Source organism: Furipterus horrens, unplaced genomic scaffold, assembly GCF_987537825.1.
Source record: "Furipterus horrens unplaced genomic scaffold, mFurHor1.1.pri manual_scaffold_7, whole genome shotgun sequence".
Classification (NCBI taxonomy): domain Eukaryota; kingdom Metazoa; phylum Chordata; class Mammalia; order Chiroptera; family Furipteridae; genus Furipterus; species Furipterus horrens.
The window spans coordinates 56147162-56168569 of NW_028327177.1; the positions used below are offsets into that span (position 1 = coordinate 56147162).

At 33.1% G+C, this 21408-nt stretch overlaps 1 protein-coding gene across 1 annotated transcript in view; it reads left to right on the forward strand.

The window, feature by feature from the left end:
- PRKDC (protein kinase, DNA-activated, catalytic subunit) overlaps positions 1-21408 on the forward strand; it is a 198583-nt gene that overhangs the window by 25461 nt on the left and 151714 nt on the right. Inside the window, exons 14-27 of the mRNA XM_090283716.1 lie at positions 212-261; positions 780-905; positions 1957-2109; positions 3574-3689; positions 4095-4254; positions 4976-5062; positions 5495-5614; positions 6040-6199; positions 8288-8394; positions 12460-12550; positions 13335-13498; positions 14194-14346; positions 19611-19718; positions 20631-20857. Coding sequence (XP_090139842.1) covers positions 212-261; positions 780-905; positions 1957-2109; positions 3574-3689; positions 4095-4254; positions 4976-5062; positions 5495-5614; positions 6040-6199; positions 8288-8394; positions 12460-12550; positions 13335-13498; positions 14194-14346; positions 19611-19718; positions 20631-20857 — 1822 coding nt within the window. The remainder of the gene's footprint in view (positions 1-211; positions 262-779; positions 906-1956; positions 2110-3573; positions 3690-4094; positions 4255-4975; positions 5063-5494; positions 5615-6039; positions 6200-8287; positions 8395-12459; positions 12551-13334; positions 13499-14193; positions 14347-19610; positions 19719-20630; positions 20858-21408) is intronic.

Here is a 21408-nt window from a genome sequence, read left to right on the forward strand (position 1 = left end):
TCTTTTTCTATCATTTTTTAAAAATCTTTTTTTCTCTTCCTTGTGCTTCTGAATCTTAATAGTTTAACATATAAAATTAAAGGTTTAATAAAATAGAGAAAAAACTGAGAAGTAAATTTATGTTAAAAAAATAATAGCTGTCATTTTTGTTGTGTGTTTGATGATATTTTTCATTATTTACTTCATTTTTATTTTCATTTCCTTTTTTCAGTGCATCAGAGTTTAATCAGAATATGTTCTAAACCAGTAATCCTTCAGAAGGTAAATTCTAAATCTAATGTTTTGAAAATTAGACCTTTGTCACTGAAAGTTAGAAATGTTGCCAGGGTTTGTAGTCTGTAAATATGTAAAAGTAGGTCTTTTAATTATTAGCCATGCTTTACATTTTGAAAAGTGTAGGATGTAATACCTCTATATTTTTTTTCAGATGAATAAACTTCTAAGTTATGAAACATCTTTAAACATAAATTTAGTGTTATAACACATTTTTTACAAAAAGAAATTGTTTTCTCTCTTGAAATTCTAGAACAATATATTGTACTTAGGTGTGTTATGGGAAGCATATCTTAGTTACTTGAAATTACAAGAAATAGAAAAATCATGACTTTTTTTCAGTTTGCTTTTTTATTACGCTTTTATAAAATACTATCCTCAATCAAATTATAGTCTCCTATTGGTAGCTGTTTTCACTAAGAAAATTCTGAAAATAAGAAAGTTCTGGTAGCAGTGCTTATTTTGTGAATTCATTAGTAAATATCAGTATGATGTCTTCCTGCCAGGGCGCTGAGTCTGAATTGGAAGACTCTCGTGCATCAGGGGAAGTTAGAACTGGCAAATGGAAAGTGCCCACATACAAAGACTATTTGGATCTTTTTAGAAATCTTCTGAGCTGTGACCAGATGATGGTAAAAATGACAATTTTAAAGCCATAAAATACCCTTGTTCTTTTTTATCAGTCTGCATAGTTTATATACTTAAGACTTATTTATTTTAGAATTATATTTACTGACTTTCAATAGTTTATTTTAAAAGTCTTTAATAGATTCAACTAATAATATAACAGTATAATCACTATGAAAGAGCTGTTCTTTTCTTGTTAAAGATGAAGATAAATCTAATGATTTAATAGGTATGAAAGAAATTGGTGCACAGCTATTATTTATATAATAAGTAATATGTAAATAAATTTAAGCCAGGTTCTGGCACCATTTTAGCATAGACTGACAAAGCTTTAATAGGCTGGGAAAAGCAATTTTTGTCAATAGATGATTCCTATCTGTTGAAAAATCTTAGGGGTTTTTAATTGTTTGTTTGTTTTTACTGAGTTAAAATAGTGGTGTTACTAATTTTACCTAAAACATTTTTTTCTTATATGATGTTATATGGCCCTATATTTTGAGGTTAAGTTCCATAGAATATTTGGCTGAGTAAAGGTGAAGTAATTGGGCTATATTTTTGGAATGATAGAATAATTTCACTTTTAAGGAAATGATAGATTATATTTTTAAATCCATTTTGAGGATAGATAGAGATGTATTTATCCAGACACATGTATGTGTGCATGTATATATGTGCGGGCACACATGTGTACATGTACGTGCGTTTGTACACATACATATGATAGGTGTGGTGTGCATGTGTATGCACACAAACACAAATTAATCATCGGAAATGCTTTGTTAAGGATTGGCCTAAATCTTCTCATTTACTACTATGTACTTAGTATTTGCTACATGACGGATAAGTTGTATCATCTGACCAAAATGATATTGGCCTAATACTTTAGGAAAGTGTCTACAATTTGAACTTGTAAATTTCTAGATAAATCTGTTACAGTTTACACAGCAGTTTTCATAATATCTGTATATCTGTATATATAAGCATTAAAAATGCTTATTTAGTATTCATTCTGATACTTTTTACATAAAAGTTTGAAGTTCATGATTTTTTTTAAAGGGTTCTTTTTTAGCAGATGAAGCATTTTCCTTTGTGGATTCCTCCTTTCAAAGACTGAATCGTTTGCTATATGATGAATTTATAAAATCTGTTTTGAAGATTGTTGACAAACTGGATCTTACACTAGAAAAACAGAATGTTGGGGAACAAGAGGTTAGAACTTTTGTCACTAATAATTTTGCATAATTTTTATACCAGCTCTTTGTTGGTATAGCACATTTGTAGAGTATTGCAGGAAATTGGTTTATTTAGCATTAATATGTCTTACTGATATTTTTCTATTCTAATAGCCTAATGTGTAGAAAATGTTATCACTAGATTTTTTAAAAAGTAATTTATATGTTTACTATGTTAAAACAATTTTTTTATGTGTGAAAAGTTGTTTGCTAGGCTTATTTATTCCTTAGCAATATTAAAGTGTCAAATCTTATTTTGTGCAGAGGTGACTCTGTAGTAGGATAGGGAAACCTGAGATTCTTCTTGTTTATAGCTAAGTAAACGCCAACTTCGGGCTTCAAAATATTGAATATATTCTTGAGAGTAGAATATAGACAATAGGCATAAAGGGAAGAATGCACCTTCCCCTTTTTCTATACCCACTTTTCATGACTTTTGGCTGCTAGCTGGAGGTTGCTCTGCTTATATCTGAGGAGTTTTAGCACCAAAACACTATGGTAATGAGACTAGTGTCAAAGGGCTTGAGTTTTAGTGAAAACACCTACTTTTAGAGTTAGTACATAAGCACTTGTACTGTGATATTGTGAAGTTAGAACAGAGATAATGGGAAGTATATCCCGAGGATAATAAAACAGAAAAGGGCCATTTGTCACATGGATTTTATATTGCATTTATAATCAAATTTTTATGCTGGTTTATGGGAATACCAATTGTGTTTTATTGTTTTTTATGCTTTGTGTATGTCTAAAATAATTTAATTAAAAAACTTGTCAAAAGGCACTTTGTGGAAATTTGTCAGCCAACAAACCTGCTGTTTATCATTTTGTTGTCTTCAGTGTCTTCTCCTGCATTTTCTTTTTCTCTTGTTTCCTGATCTCCTCTGTTTTCTGCCATTACTTCATTCCAACAGGTCAGGTGTCAACTATGTTAGCACTTTCCAAATAAAGCTAGTCTCTAACCTTAACATCCTTCACAGCTTCTAGCTCTGCGTCTCTAACTCCTTGTTTAACATTTTCCCCTGAATTTGATAACAGACTTAATGTGTTAATATTACTAAATACTGTTAATTATTTCTCTCAGTTTGAAACTTCCAGGTCATTATCAATATTTTGTATAAACTTTTAGTTTTGAATTCTACCTCTGTTAAAGCATTATTGCTTATCTCCTTTAAGAGATGATATTTCTCCCTTTGTATCTTTGTTTTTGTATCATTTTTTATCACTTTATTTTATCACTTCCCATGTATCCTTTTAGTTAATGTTTTCTGTGAATTCCATCTTTTTTCTCAAACTATAAGCTTTGAGGACCCATCTGTACTTTTTTCACTTTAGCATTCCTTCCTTATAGCATCAGGCCTTGACTGTGACGTCAGTTGGTCACTTATTTGTTGAATGAAGTGTGATGGAATGGTACAATGTTTGTTTTGGAACAATTTTTAAGGATGAAGATGAACCTACTGGTGTTTGGGTGATCCCAACTTCAGATCCAGCAGCTAATTTGCATCCTGCTAAACCTAGAGATTTTTCAGCTTTTATTAACCTGGTGGAATTTTGCAGGTATTTTCTTTTTTTAATTCTAATTTTTTAAGAGTGAAAATTATCAGTTATTGGCTACGATATGGGAAAATCCTTGCATAGATTAAGAAACAAAATAGCAAAAGACATATAATCTAAATGGCTTATATGAATCCTTAAAATATATCTAAATGTACCAGCTTGGAGTTATTGTTTTTATAAGATTCTCAGGTAGGAAACAAAAAGGAATGTATATATCTCTAAAAATGTTATATAATGGAATCATAGACCTTTTAATTATGTGCCTTATAATTTCAAAGCTCAATAAAAATAATGATAAAATAATTTCTACATTAAGTTCTTCTATTTTTAAAATATTTTATTATTTATGCTATTATAGTTGTCTCACTTTTCCCCCTACATTAAGCTTTTAATTTGTTTTTACAGAGAGATTCTTCCTGAGAAACATGTAGAATTTTTTGAACCATGGGTATACTCATTTGCATATGAATTAATTTTGCAATGTACACGGTTGCCACTCATTAGTGGTTTTTACAAATTGCTTTCTACTGCTGTGAATAATGCCAAGAAAATAAAGTATTTTGAGGTAAGTGTTCTTCGGAGGACATTGAATATGCCGTCTTTTTTAGATTGCATGAGTCTATATAAATGTAATATAAAATATGAGATTATAGCATAATTGCACTTTAAAAATCTAATTTTATTATGTATTTTTAAAGACTGATAGTGTGAGTAGCAGTTGGATGACACTTTAAAAATAGTTAACTAATAGCTTTTCTGTTCTGATTTTACAAGCACCTGGCTAATTATGTTATGTTAACAGAGGTTCTTAAAGCGTGATTCCCTGGAGCAGCAGCACCAGCATTACTCAGGAAATCTCATGCCCTCTCCAGGCTTATCGGAAACTCTGGGGCTCAGCAGTCTGTGCTAACAGGCCACTCAGGTGGCTAGTGAAGTTTGAGAATGACAGGATTAGTGTACCGGAGGCTCTAGTCAGTGATGAGCAGTCCCATTGGTTAATTACAGGATGAGCAGCGTGCAGTGCTCATAAGTTTATGGATTGGAAGACGGAGAAGAAGGAATTGACTTAGCCCTGGCTCTTGATCAGCCATCCACCTCCTATCTCATGCTCTCTTTCTCACTGGCTTCTGCCTGAAATGTTTTCAGAGCTAGTTTTTCCTTCTGCTCTGTATGAGACATGGATTCATTGCTCAGAAGGAAGGCTGGGAACTACTGGTTTAAAGGAAACAGAATTACCTGATTATTGTTCACTGTACTAATTTATAATTTACTATTTTATTCAATAGGGAATTGGTCTTAAGAGTCAGAAGAAGTCTTCTGAGGACCCAGAAAAGTATTCTTGCTTTGCTTTATTTGCAAAATTTGGTAAAGAGGTAATTTTTAAATGATTTATCCAGTATTATTATGGGCTATTTAAAAATGAATTTATGTTTTAAAAAATCCTAGTGATCATAAATGGTCTATTTACTTAAAAATTTGTTTCCAGATCTAGATTAAGGGATTGAAAAACACTAACACAGGAAACCATAATGCTTCAAAACTCCCTTGAGTTTTCTTAAAATAATTTGTGTGATGAAAACTGAAAATTAGTAGATTCTTTAGCTTTTTCATATAAAGGGATTTAATTACTTCAAATGAACTTTTCCAAGGTGACTTTTTAATCTGAAAATGATCATGGCCATGTCATATAAAGGGTACATGATCATTTTTCATATTTGAGAATAGGTAAATATTTTTTAGTTGATTTTCAAAGCATAGGCTCTATTCAGGTGCACAGCACTGTGTTTCTCTTCTTTCTTGTTAAGGTATCAGTTAAAATGAAGCAATACAAAGATGAACTATTGGCCTCCTGTTTGACCTTTATTCTGTCCCTGCCACATGACATCATTGAACTTGATGTCAGAGCCTACGTTCCTGCCTTACAGGTAGATGCATTGTCTTGAGCAAATCCATTTCATTTACATAGGAATTCCTAGAAAACACAGAAATGTCAAGATCTTCCCATAGGAGTCATAGGAGGTGCTTACCAATTAGCTCTGGTTTTAAGTTCCACTTTTGTTACTTAGTAGCTTTGGGACTTGGGACACTTGTCTTGGCCTCTCTGTGCTTCCTTTACAGGTGAATGTGAGGACTGAACCTCCGTGTGTGTAAAGTCTGAAGTATATCACCACCCATGTAGACTAGTGGTGCTTGTTTTTCTGATAATGATGCACCCACTTACCTCCAGCAGTGTCTGGCATTCTAGCACTAGAAAGGGTTGTTCATTAGAAACCACAATTATTTGGTGGTACTTTTTTCTTTAAATCTTAAATTCCCTGCGTTTCAGTTTACCTTGTTTGTATTAACATAGATGGCTTTTAAACTTGGCCTGAGCTGTCCCCCATTGGCAGAAGTAGGCCTTAATGCCCTAGAAGAATGGTCAGCTTACATCAGCAAAGAAGTAATTCAGCCCTATTATAAGGACATTCTACCTGGACTTGATGGATACTTGAAAACTTCAGCCTTATCAGGTAAGGCTTAAAAGAATTATGATGGGTATCTTAAATAAAATGGCAATGTAATAATTATAATAAGACTACTATTTATTTTTGTGACTTCTGAAAATGAACCCAACTTATTCAAAATATATTTTGTTGGTATTTTTATAATCTTCCCCAATTCATTTCAATATAATTGAGACATAGGAAATATAACTGAAGCATTAAACCTATTTTTAATTTTATCCTCTTACATCCTACCAGGCTTTATAAAATCTCATTATAGCCTATAAAAACAAGAAGCAAAGGCACATAAACTTAAAAGTGATGCTTAGTAACCAGTGTTTTATTATTGTATTTTACTTATAAATTATCTGGGTAGTCACTAATTATCCATTAATTAAATCAGTCTAAGTCTTCAAGTTACCAAATAGATTTTAGAAGTTATCTTCTAGCTAGCTGACATGGTACAAAACATAATTACTGGGGAAATAAAAATTTTGCCCAAATAAAGATTCAGTTTATTTGAATGTAAACTTATTACATTTTTTATAATCTTAAAAGTTATGCAGGACTGTTTGTAATGATGAAAAATTCTGGAAATGGATAATGGTGATGGTAGCACAACATTGTGACTGCTGTTAATGCCACTTAATTGTACACTTAAAAATAGAAGATTACACTTTCTTAAAAATTTATTTATTTGTTTGTTTATTTACTTATTTTTAGAGAGGGGGCAAAGGAGAAAGAGAGGGAGAGAAACATCACTGTGTGGTTGCCTCTCACTCACGTCCTCAACTGGGGACCTGATGTGCAACGTAGTCATGTGTCCTGACTGGGAATCAAACCAGCAACACTTGGCCTGCAGGCCGATGCTCAATCCACTGAGCCACAGCAGCCAGGGCCTGAGATTAACATTTTATGTTTTATGTTTTATACCACAATAAAAGGTTATGAGAAGTAATGTTAACTTCTAAGCTTAGTAAGCCTGAATAAGTATAGGAAAAACAAGCCCAAGTAGAATAAAATGTATACTGTATTATGCTTAATACTGAAAGAAAAAAAGGATATTTTACTAAACTTGTATCATTTACCAAAGCTGTGCCTTAATTGTGTGAATATGGATTCCTAAAATGCTTCTGAGCTAGTTTCTGCAAGATTTTTTAAAAACTCTCACCCATTTGAAGCGTTATAAGTGTGGTGTCCTTATTTTCAGAAAATTTTAGGAATATTCAATTTATACAAGCTTATTAATCTGTAAATAAGTCAGAGCAGTTCTTTAATTTAAGAGACTATAATTTCCTTTATTAATACCCTTCAAATATAGAACATCATACACATAAGGAGAGAAGTAAATGCCTTTCTCAAATTGGACTTACAGTCACACAGACACATGGAGAGCTAATAGCTTCAGTTCTTCAATTTGAGTCACAGCTCAAGAGACAAAAGACACCAACTGGTTCAGATATCAAAGAGCTGTTTTTCTCAGTGTATGAAATTCTGAGCTGATTTGAGCTACAGAAAATAATAATAATAAAAAGACACTGAAAACCAGATCCTGTTTTCATCTCTGGCCCATTAGAATAGATCTCTAGCATTCATCCACAAAAAGTTACCCAATGGTCAACAGACCATAAACTCAAATTCTCAGCCACTCCTCCCATCCATGGGGAGCAAACCAAAAGCATGAAATCATATAAAGGACAGGACCTAGAGTGGCAGAAAGTTGGGTAAGTTTTTCTTGTCATTTGGGATTCATTTCTTGGAGCCAAGAAAAGATAGGCTGGGATTAAACCACCTTTGAGGGGTCTTCCAGCAATGCAGCTTACCTGGCTGGCCCTGCCAGCAAATACTAGGCATCTCCACAACTAGTGAAAAGTAACTTTATAGCTGTAAAATTATGACTTGGTTGGGGTCGTGCAAGAGGCAACCAACAGATCAATATTTCTCTCACACCTTGATGTTTCTTCCTCCCTTCCCCTCTCTCTAGTAATAAATAAATAAAATTTAAAAAAATTAGGATTTTAATGTCTTGATTTGGTGATATAATGTGTTCACCCTAATATTTATCAAGTAAATGAATGATGCTCTTTAAAATTGGCATTTGTTTTCTGTTGGTAGATGAGAACAAGAGTAACTGGGAAATGTCAGCACTTTCTCGGGCTGCCCAGCAAGGATTTAATAAAGTTTTGTTAAAGCATCTGAAAAGGACACAGACCATTTTATCAGTAAGAAATCCCTTGTATTTTCTTTACCTTAAACAATGCAAAGATCAGATTCTAATGTTTGTGAATACTAAAAATCTTCATTTAAAATGTTAGTCTTACATATAAATTAGAATGCAATATAGAAATAATTTCAATATATTTTTAGCAATAAAAATTAGCTATATTAACTATTTGGTTTATTGTCTTGATCTTGTTTTCCTGTTTGTCTCAATTTTTAAGTATAGTTAGTGGATAATAAAAATAATTAGTTCATATTCAGTAAACAGTGGGAATACTGATATTATGTAAGATTGATTTGTTTACTGATTAGATCTTAAGTATATCATTTTGTCAAGTTTCATTCATGTCAGTTTTTTCCCCGATGTTAATTTGTTGACCGTATTTTTCAGATGTGGCATATGTAAATGAAAAAAATGATGTAAATAAAGAAAATTGAATTAGTATAGGGAAAATAACAGTATAAAGTAAAAATTTAAATTTGCAAAACTTAAAAATTTTTTAAAAAATTAAATTTATTGGGGTGACATTGTTTTAGTAAAATTATATAGGTTTCAGGTGTAGAATTCTATAATTACATCATCTTTATATTGCATTTTGTGTTTACTACTCAAAGTTAAACCTCTTCATCACCACATATTTGACCCTCTGCCCTTTGCTACCTTCCCCCACCCCTTTCTCTTTGATAACCACCATACTGTTGTCTGTATCTATGAGTTTTTGTTTGTCTTATTTGTCTTGTTTGTTCATTTGTTGTTTTCAGTTTTATATCCCACATGTGAGTGAATTCATATGGTGCATGACTTTCTCTGACTTACTGCACTTAGCATGGTATTCTCAAGGTCCATCCATGTCACAGATGACAGTATTTCATTTTTTCTTATGGCTGAGTAGTATTCCATTGTATATATGTACTACAGCTTCTTTATTTAATTATCTGTTGAAGGGCATTTCAGTTACTTCCATGTGTTTGCCACCATGAATATGCTTCAGTGAACCTAGGGGTGCATGTATCTTTACAAATAAATGTTCCAAATTTTTCAAGTAGATACCCAGAAGAGGGCTTGCTGGGTCATATGGTAACTGCATTCTTAATTTTTTGAGGAACCTCCATACTGTTTTCCATAGTGGCTGTACCAGTGTACATTCCCACCAGCAGTGAATGAGGGTTCCTTTTTCTCCACAACCTCTCCAACTCATGTTACAGTATTCCCTCACTTATCGCGGGTATTACGTCCTAGACCCCCCCGTGAGAGTTGAAAATCTGTGAAGTAGGAATCTTACATTATTTTAGTATTTATATATATTTTAAGGCTTTATAAACCCTTCCCACACACTAATAAACTGTTCCCAGTCCCTTATTAACCTTTCCCACTCCCTTATTAACCTTTTCCACACTTTTATAAACACTACTTACGTTCTTAAACATATTCTACACTCTTAAACCTACGTTACCGCAAAATACTGCGATATAGTGAAAAATCCACAATAAATAATTAAATATAATATTTTAAAAAATCCCATGATACAGTGAGGCCGTGATAAGTGAACCATGATATAGGGAGGGACTACTGTATTTCTTAACTTGTTGATAATAGCCATTCTAACAGGTGTGAGGTTGTAACTCATTGTAGTTTTGATTTACATTTCTCTTATAGCTAGTAAAGTTGAGCATATTTTCATATATTCTGTTCGCCATTTGTATGTCTTCTTGGGAGAAGTGTCTGTTTAGATCCTTTGCCCATTTTTTAATTGGATTTTTTTGTTGTTGGTGTTGTTGAGTTGTATGGATTCTTTATATAGTTTGGATATTAACCCCTTATTAGAGGTGTTGTTTGCAAATATATTCTCCCATTTGGTTGGTTGCCTTTTTGTTCTGTTGGTGGTTTCTTTGCCATACAGAAGCTATTTAGTTTGATATAATCTCATCAATTTATTTTTGCTTTTGCTTCCCTTGCCTTTGGGGGCAAATTCATAAAACCCTTTCTAAACCAGGGTCCTTAAGTTTAGTACCTATTTTTTTTCCTATGTATTAATAGTTTATTGTTTCAGCTATTACATTTATTTAGGTCTTTGATGCATTTTGAGTTAATTTCTGTGTATGGTGACAAATAGCAGTTTAATTTTATTCTTTTGCATGTGTCTTTCCAATTTTTCTAGCACCATTTATTGAAGAGGCTTTCTTTTCTTCATTTTGTTTTTTGGCTCCTTTGCAAAAATTATTTGCAATTTATGAAGGTTTATTACTAAGCTCTCAATTCCGTTCCATTGGTCTGTCTCTTTTTCTGCCAATATCATGCTGTTCTGATTATTGTTGCTTTTTAGTATAAAAATTTGAGAAATTAATTATTGTCTAGAACTGATAATGCAAACTCGAGGGTAAACTCTTCCCTCATTTTTGACAGCTTTTGGTTGAGAGACTTGAATGATATTAGAAATGATTATCTAATTTTTAAAAATTATTTTATCATATACATAAAACAAGGTTAAAAGTATTTGAGCTTCTCTCTAGTTTTGCGAATAAAATTTCTTTACAGACACACCACCTGTGTTTCCTAGGACAGCATTTTTCAATTTCAGTGTGCTAGGTAAAAACTACTTCTGCTCGTTGACATTAGTACTGTGATGTAATGATGGGTAACATTGTTGGTCCCTTCGTATTTTATTAAATCTTGACCCTTGAGCACACATCTTTTTAAAATTCTGTGTGTTGAAATGGAGTTTGCATAAAGCAGTCTGCTGCATAGTGAAGTGTGACAGTTGTCTTCAGGGAGAGCACTTGTGTGATGCTTTCTTGAACTTTGAAGTAGGGTACCCACTCTGTTGTTCAAGAACATCATATTTATTTGAAAGAACAAATGACAGACATACCGGCTATTCAATATTTTGCAAACATCTTTAACAATAAGTAAGCCTTTCACTTTAAAGAAAACATCTGAGAATATTTGTTGGCAATGATAAAATTTAAGCAGTTATGTGAAAGTTAAAATTTTGGAAAACTGGTAACCATCACTATGAGCTTGACAGCTCCTCAATACTTAAAAAAGATTTTTCTGATGACATTGTTGATAATATGACCAAGTGTGATTTTTTAAAACATATATAATGAAATGTGTCAATATTTGGTAGCTCTGAATAACCCAGTGAACCAATAACTTAAGATGATCAATAATTGTTATCAAACCATGCATGGGTAAAAATTATTCACTCAATGTGCAAGATAAATCAGTGGATTTTAATGTAATAGGGTATATAATATTTGTTGATTAAGTTTTAGATTTCTCATTGTAATTAATCTTTAAGAAACTGCCACTTGTTTAGTGTTGGTGTACTGTCAAAGAATAATCACAACCATCCGAAAGGAATATCAAAATACTACTTCCTCCTTCTCTAGCTTCCAACTGTAGCCCTAACAACATATTGTAAGAACTATCTTCTAGTGAGCCAGACAATAAAGTAATTTGCAGAAATGTGAAATTATTTGATTTTTCTAAGGTTTTTTTTACTTTGTTCATTTGGGAAATACAGGGTGGGGGCAAAAGTAGGTTTATAGTTCTTCATATGAAAATAATACAATAATTAATAAATAATAATACAAGAATAAACTTTGGGTTTTGCATACTCACAACTGTAAACCTACTTTTGCCTTACCCTGTATAGTTACTTTTCCAAAAAATATTTCATTTGTTAACATGTAATGGGTTTAGTTGTTTTTAAATAAAATAATTATTTAAATAATTTCTAAGTTTAAATAATTTCTAATATGATAAATATTGATAAATATGACCAATATTAAAGCTCTTTGGGGGAATCCATAGTATCTTTTAAGGGTGTGAAGGGTTTTGCTGAAACTTTGGACTAGGAAATGGGAATTTAACTGCAAAATTGGAAGAGATGTGACTTCATGAATTTGCAATAAAATTAATAGCAGTATTGTGTAGGATATAATGAACCATTGGGAGACATAAACAGTAGAGAAAGTTGTAAAATAGTTTTTCTCTTCTCTCATAATTCTCTTTAATTATTAACTCAGTTGTCATCATATGTAATACAGTTGTTCAATTGCAGAATGAAGCACTGTCCTTAGAAGAAATAAGAATTAGAGTAGTACAAATGGTTGGCAGTCTAGGAGGAAAAGTGAGCAAAAATCTTATAACAGGTAAATAAACTTTTCTTTAAAATAAATTAACTTCTATAGATGTATTTGTACTTGAATTTAGATTAATACAAATCATTGTGTATTCGGATATTTACTCCTAAATGTGATTTACGTATTTTCAAATAAGATTACAAAGAATAATTGCCTAATGAAGTGCTTTGATTGTACCCAAGCAATCTGAATAATTCAATATACTACTGGTGAAAATGTTTTAGTTTGAAACATTAAGTGTATTTTTCATTTTAAAATAGAATCTATTTTGACATTCTTTTCTATATTAAATATTGTGTCAGAAATTCAAGAGTCAAAATTTTTTAAACCTGGTATTTTTAATATATGGATATTTTTAGAGTGTTTTGGTGAGAATTAACATTTTTGTTTAGTAAAAATTCATCTTTATTATTACGGTTGAAATTTCATATTAAATATATGAAAATATATGGTTATTTTAGGAAGTTACTGCCTATATTGGGAAAATAGTGTTATAAAGAGATTTTTAGTAAGAATGTTGTTTATCATTTTTCCACAGAGTACCGTAAGTCTGCTGAAATTGAAAATTCAACATCACAGACTCTTAGACTCATTTAAAAATAGTATTACTTTAAATTAAATTCGAAAAGAGTATAAGTGATTTCTCCTGTAGTTACATGTGTGAAGTCACAAAAGGAATGATGAATAAAATGCTTAACTTAAAAGTATAATAAAGTACTCTGGTTTCACTAATGAATTGGTATTAGAATGATTTTGAATGAAAAAAAAAAGCTCTGCTTAATCTTTTTAACAGCTGCATCCTCAGATGAAATGATGAAGAAATATGTAGCATGGGATAGAGAAAAAAGACTCAGTTTTGCAGTACCATTTAAAGACATGAAGCCTGTCATTTACCTGGATATATTCTTGCCTCGGGTTACAGAACTAGCTCTTTCAGCTAGTGACAGACAAACTAAAGTACTTTTATATTTCATTTCACTCATTATTTAGAGTCTATTGTTATTAAGACATATTTTTGTTAGGAAATAGATAATATATTTCAGCCATTTCAGTATTATTAACTTTATATTTTCTATAATATAGTAATTAGAAAACTAATTATCAGAAGTAGATGTCACTGATAAATGAAAGTTAAACATAAATCATCTTATTAGATAATAAACTGGCAAAACATTAATATACCAAAAACTTTATACTTGAAAATGCAATATAAAGAGCATTTAAAAGTGATTTTTCAATCTGTGCTTGATTATCTTCTCAACCTGGGAGACTAGAAACATAATTTCAGGTTTTTCTTTTTATTTAGAATGCTTCAAATATTCATTAAAGTAGTGGTAATTGAAAATGCACTACCAAATGAAGCCAAGTTCTGTGCATGACAGCATTGAAATATATTTCTTAATGATTGTGTTAGTCTCAATATCTAAAGCCTCTAAATTTCAATTTTTAACTCTTGGGTAAAGATCAAAGTGAACAGAAAAGCATTAATTTTATACAACAAAAAGTGTTTCTTCTAGTTAATTTATATTGGTATGATTTATATTTGGGTATGATAGTTTTTTTTTAGAGGGTTAAACTGAGTATTATTTTAAAATATTCTTCTCTTGTTAACTTGAAAACTTATATATTTTTGAACTCTTGGCCTATTTTAGGTTGCAGCTTGTGAACTTTTACATAGCATGGTTATGTTTATGTTGGGAAAAGCCACTCAAATACCTGAAGATGATCAGGGTTTCCCACCCTTGTACCAACTCTATAAGCGAACTTTTCCTGTGCTGCTTCGACTTGCATGTGATGTAGATCAAGTAAGTGATTGATTTTGAATCTGAAACAGTTGCAAAATAATTTTTTGAAGTTATGTCTTGTTCAGTGATTATCAGATTTTGCTTCACATTAGAATCACCTAGGGATCTTGAAAAAAGAAAATACCATTGCCTGGCTGCTACCCCAGACTCTGATTTAATCCCTCAGGAATTTGACCTAGGGATTGTGACTTGAAAAGGCTGTCCTGGTGATTTTTAACGTGCCACAAAGTTTGGGAATCGCTCTTCTGGTTAGGATTGAGTCTGGGCATCTAAAGCTGGATAAACGATTGCCCCTCACATATAGGAACTCACACAGTACTCATGAAAGAGATTGGAAATGTTGGCAAATGGCCCATTACTGGTGACTTAATGGACAAATTCTTACTGTTGTCATCACACAGAAGACAATGAAATTCTTGGTTTATTTTATGAAGCTCTAAAAACCCTGATATCAGGGTGCACAGATAAAAAAGAAAATGAAATGAAAAACTCATAAGTATCAGTGGAAGATTCTTCAATATATATGAACGAATACAATCCAGCAGTATTGAGATGATTAAACAGGACTTTTGGTTAGAACTGCAAATTTACCACAGAAAGGATTTCAGAAGCAGTGATCCTCTCTGTCAAAGCCTGAAGGACATGTGTTAGCTCCTGGTAAACTAGAAATCATTTAATATTGTATTAATTTGATAAAAAATGTCTACCTGAATGTCACAGCCAAATCATCCCCAGTCCTGAAGCCCCAGTGCTGCCTTTTGCTTTAGCCTGGACAGAGCCTTTGGTGAACAGGTATTTGGCTTGTTCATAGGTGCCTCCAGGGCCTATAGCAGCAGTGCCTATGGATGACTTGAAGTTGGTGGTTACTCAGTATAGCTTTATTTATATTCAGTTAGTTATTTAGAGTAGTTAGTATCTAGGCTTATCACTCAAACTGTGAGTTTCCTGAGGGTAGAGACATTAGAAAGGAAGGAGAAAAAAGTATTATTTGGAATACAGTTTTTTACAATCTGGAAATCTCAAGAAGGATATCAATTGATCAACTCTAAGCATTAATAAATCTGGAAGCTGATGAATTCTTGTATATCAGTATCCTCATATATGTCATTTATTAGTATTGACCAGTTGAAAAATATGTTTACAACATCCCATTCATAATAGAATTTACACACACACACACACACACACACACACACACACACGAGATCTGTCTAGAAAAAGTCCAGCCATTGTTAATATAACAAGAACAGTTTGCACATCAAGGTAGCCTGGAAGCCAAGGAGAGTGGACTGGAATGTGCACATGTGAACAATGACTACTTCACTGTACTAGTCAGTGGGGGTGGTAGAGGCCGTTGAGTGAGCACATGTACTGTGTGGCTGTTGCATTCAAAATGAGCAAGTAGAGCAACAAATATGCATCAGATTTTGCATTAAGCTTGAACATTCCTCCGTGGAAGCTATTCAGATGATTAAGAAGGCCGCGGCTATGGGCAGCTGGTGATTGGCAGCTTCATCATGACAGTATGCCCACTCATGCATCATGTGTTGTGCAGAGTGTTTTGGCAAATCATCTAATCACCCAGGTGACTCAGCCCCTCTATAGTGCAGACTTGGCACCCTGCGACTTCTGACTTTTCCCAAAACTAAAGTCACCTTTGAAAGGGAAGAGATTTCAGACTATTGATGAGATTGAGGAAAATTCGACAGGGCAACTGATGACGACTGGGAGAAGTGAGGTTCCCGCTTTGAAGGGGACTGTGGCGTCATTGTCCTGTGTACATTGTTTCTTGTATTTTGTATCTTCTTCAGTAATTATCTTTTTTTCATATAACATGACTGGAACCTTCTGGACAGACCTCATGTATCTCTCTCTCTCTCTGAGAGAGAGGGAGAGAGAGAAAGAGAGAGTGTGTCTAGGAATAACTTTCAATATGCCAGGCAGACATATTTTATGAATATGTTATGTACCTAAGTTAGAAGAATCAATATTGAAGAAATGCCATTTCTTTTCAAATCAGCTGGTGTTTGATAGCATTCCAGCAAAAAAACCAGAATTGAGTTAATTTTGAACCTAAAAAGTAACCTGAAAGAATAACTGCTTGAGCCTAACTAAGAAAAATTTTGAAAGGGTGGAGTGTTGACGGGAGTCTTACCCTAACAGATGTTAAAAAGAAACCACATTAATTATAACAGGGTTCAATCACTGCACAGATGGTAGTTCAGTGGGAGTATCTGGTGGTTGGGAAGTTGATCCTGCATGCCTGAAGATTGTATATTTGGTAGAAAGAACAGTTTAAGTTAGTGAGAAATGGATCATTTACTAAATTGTATTTGGCCAGTTGACTAACCTGAAAATTTAATTTCAAATTTAAAAGATTTAGAAGGAAAAACTGAAACTAAATATATTATAGAAAAATGTAATGAATTTATAACATCTGTCTGTATCTTCGGATTTGGATAGCCTTTTTCATGGATAAAATACCTTAATAATATAGCAGTATATGAAACTAAAAGTGAAAGTTCACATTGTCATCTCTTTCCCACTTATTCCCCAACAGATTTTTACAAACATGCATGTGTGTTTTATTTTTGAAAAATAGGATCATAGCATTCAAAAATACTTTATTTTGTTTACAAAATTTGATTTGGATGGACTTTGTTATTACATTAAAGACAGACATCCTCAAAATTGTCTTTCCATAAAATTTTCATAGGAAGGGAGGTTTTTGTATAAGATATTGAAGGCAAGAGGATAGAAGAACTATTCTAATGTAGCGATAGTTTGACTGTACAAATATTTAAAACTACTGAATGGCACAAACCCCACAATTTTAACATATACATTGTGGGAAAAATGTTTTTGCTACATTCTGCTGAAGATATAAGATCTAGAAATAGGCAGATGGATAAAGAAAAAAAATAGCTCATAAGCAAAGAAGTATATAGCTAATGAACTGTTTAAAATATTGACTGTTTGTAGTAAAAAGAAGAAAATTAAAATGATTGTTTTCAGCTTTCGTCAAATATTTAAAAATTTTTTAATGTCGGTATCGCCAAGCATGCAGGGAAAGGGCACTGTGACCTCTGGCTGGTCTGAGTGTGGCTTTGCATGGGTGCTGTGCAGGCAGAGCAGGAGGCTTGGTGACCTGCAGCTCTTGTCCAGTAGTTTCATTCCCAGTGATGTACTCAGAGTAGAGTGTGTAAGACTTTTCACTGTGATTTCTTTCTGTTGGTCACACATTAGAAATACCTGCAGTTCTAATAGCAAGATTTGGGTAACTGGATCATGGCATATCCATATATGGTATTTTGGGCAGCTAATAGAAATATTGATATAGCGTATGTGTTTATAAGGAAAATATTTGAAATTAAGAAAAGTCGGAAAAAGGTATATTTATTTTTGCACACATGTATATGTATATACATGTAAATACATACATTTAAATGTGTATAAATAATATATCTTGAAATTTAACAGCAATATTGAATGTTAACAGTGGTTTCCTTGGGGGGTAGGATTGTAGATGAAAGGTTTTCTGTATTTTCTACAATTTCTTTAAGGTGTATGTGTGTGAGTTGTATGTGTGTAGACATACAAATATATCTTAGGTACTAAGGATAAAACAGTATAATTTTTTTAAAGAAAAAAGTGATGCTTTAAGGCCAGTTTAAATTTTCACACTGAAAGGTAAGACCTTTTATTTTGACTAATCCTAAAAATTGTTTCAAAGGAAGGTTAGAAAGACTTTTTGTTTTTAATAGAAAAAAATCCATGTGCAGTAGGTCCCTTGTGTTGTTTGGTCTGAGTCCTGAGTCATCTTACATGGTTTTTGAGGTTGTAGTATTCATACCAAGGCGTTTCATTCTTTTTTTAAAAAATAATTTATTTGTTTGTTTGTTTATTTTATTTTTAGAGAGAGGGGAAAGGAGAAAGAGAGGGAGAGAAACATCACTGTGTGGTTGCCTCTCACTTGCGTCCCCAACTGGGGACCTGACATCCAACCTGACTGGGAATCGAACCAGCGACACTTGGCTTGTAGGCCTATGCTCAATCCACTGAGCCACAGCAGCCAGGGCCCAGGCATTTCATTCTTGAACTCAGTATCAGCTGGGAAATAAAACTCTCCTGGATTTCTCAGTGCTCCTGTAGGAGCCCCAGCCTTATAAGACACAGAAATTACAATGTTTAAATATAGGTAATGTTTCCCTTCACTTTCACTACAGACATTTTACTCTAATGAAGGTTAGTTCTCTAACCACTTGTCTAGGTAAGTGCTCTGATCCAAAAGCATAATAAACCTTCTCTTTCCCAAGATGAGCACATGGTCACACCAGAGTAGGCCACTAAGTTAACTCCCAAGATTCCAGAAAATAAGCACTGTTTTCTTGGGTATTTCCTTTTAGAGGGGAGGAACCCAGGCCTGGAAGACACCCTGGATTGTAAAAGCCAGAGACCCACAGAGCTGTCTTGCTCCTAGAGAGACTTTATTTATATTCTGGAAGTTTAGAGTGAGAACTCAGGATCTTTTCCAACTCATCTCCAAGGAGTAAAGATTTTTCTTCTTCCTTTTGGCAGCAGTGGGAGAGGAAGCTGTTTCTCCAATGATATAAGTTTTGAAGTCTGGCTTTCTTTTTGTCACTGAAAATGAGAGAATCAGAGCGCAGGGAATCATGCAGTCATTATTTGCTTTTTAATTGAATAATGATAATGTCTCTGATCCACAATACCTCAAGTGCATGTTCAGGATCAAATTAATGAAGATGCATATTAAAAAACAATAACCTAAATTGCCCTCTTACTTAGACAAACAATGAGTTTTAGTGTGTATATTTTTCTTTGCTGAACTTTTAGGAAGGAGAAAATAGGATCTATTCATTGTACTGTAGAATTTAACTAGAAAAGGAATCTAATAAAACCATGGTAGTATTATTACTTAATTTTTGCCCCTGCCTTTTAAATGGAACTCTTCCAATTGCCCTGGCTGTTGTGACTCAGTGGATTGAGTGCTGGCCTGTGAACCAAAAGGTTGCTGGTTTAATTCCCAATCAGGGCACATGCCTGGGTTGCGTGCCCGGTCCCCGGTTGGGAGCCTATGAGAAGCAACCAATCGACGTATCTCTTGCACATCAATGTTTCTGTCCCCTTTCTTCCTCCCTTCCTGTCTCTAAAAATAAGTAAAATCTTTAAAAAAATAAATGGTACTCTTCTCTAACACAAAATTACTTTAACATGAAGAAAATAAACTAGTATTTTTTCTTCAGGTGACAAGGCAACTATATGAGCCACTCGTTATGCAACTGATTCACTGGTTTACTAACAATAAGAAATTTGAAAGTCAGGATACTGTTGCCTTACTAGAAACAATATTGGTGAGTAATGGTTGATTCTTTCCCTGCTATTCCCATTGGCTAGTTTTGTTTTAAGGTATATTTAGTTCTTCAAGCAAAATTACCAGTCAAGATATAAAAATAATAACATTTAGCTAGATCACGTTGTCTTTTCTGTTTTAGAGAATTGGTGAAATAGCATTTTAATAATCAGTATGCTGTATTTATCTGCTTAAGTAATACTTTTAAATATCTGCAAGTAAATATTCACATTTTAATTTGTTTTCTGATTTTTGGGAGAATGGTTATAAATTTGACAAACTTCATCTATATTAAGGCTGTGGTTGGGGGTTGAGGGTAGAAGGAGTAAGAATGTTCTTTTATCAGAATTGCAGTACCCTACTTTTAAAAATACCTATAGTACAATAATTCACTTTAGAGTAAAAGGCTCTTTTGAGCTTATCCAGTTTTCTCCTGCATTAAGATTCAACAACTAAAGGACCCTACCAGCAGTAGTTCACCATTTACATAAAACTATCCTGAGACTGTAGAGGTAGAATATTAAGATTTGGTCACAGGTTCACTAAAGGTAGGAAAAATGAGGTCAGCTAAAGCTTTATTGTCTTTTGACACTTATTATAATTTTCTGAACTTGTACAAATAACTTTAAATTTGACCCATTAAATGTCATTGTATTTGATTTTACCTATCATTTTAGTCTATTTTTGTTTTACCAAGTATTGACTTTGGAATCAAAAGCCAGTTTTGTTTAATATAGTAAATTTGTCCAAAGTCCTTTAATGTCAAAGGAAATTACTAGAATTTAGATTCTAGACAGATTGGTATTACCAGTGTTTATTTTTTCTTGAATAGTGCTATAAATTTTTATAACATACTCTAGTTATGCTCAGACACTGACCTGGGTATTCAGTTGTTATTTATGCTTTGTTTTAGGATGGAATTGTGGACCCCATTGACAGTACTTTGAGAGATTTTTGCGGTCGGTGTATTCGAGAATTCCTCAAATGGTCCATTAAGCAGACAACACCACAGCAGCAGGAGAAAAGTCCAGTAAACACCAAATCACTTTTCAAGCGACTGTACAGCTTTGCACTTCACCCCAATACTTTCAAGAGGCTAGGTGCATCACTTGCTTTTAATAATATCTACAGGGAATTCAGGTAGGTAAGCCACATGACAAGAGAGTGTGTAAAACAAGTTCTTCAGATCATCTTTAGTGATTTGGAAAAGTTACTTGGTGTATATATGTCCATATATTCATATAGCAGATGTACAGTAAGTGCATGCTGGATGCAGTATTATTTTCTGGGGATTAAAAAAATGAAATAAAATGCAATTTATGGTCATGAAGCCCAGAAACTGCTGAGAAATGCATACAAATGTATTACTACAGCACTCTTTTAAATACAACAAAAGACATAATACAGAGTCTTTTGGAGCACTGGAAGCCAAATATCTAACTCAGTATGAGTCAGTTAGGGAAGGCTTCTTATAGCATTTGTACTTGAGATGAGACTAAGTATGAGTGGAAATCAGCTAGAGCATTTCAGATATAAATAGGATGGTATATAAAAAGGTAAAAGACATTTTATATTTGTATAGACTGTGGAGTTTGAAGCTTGGAAGGGAACATAGTGAAGCCAACCAGGAGCCTTTGTCGAGTTAAGAAACACAGGTTACCTCCAGTGATGATGAGTCCCTGGAGTATGGG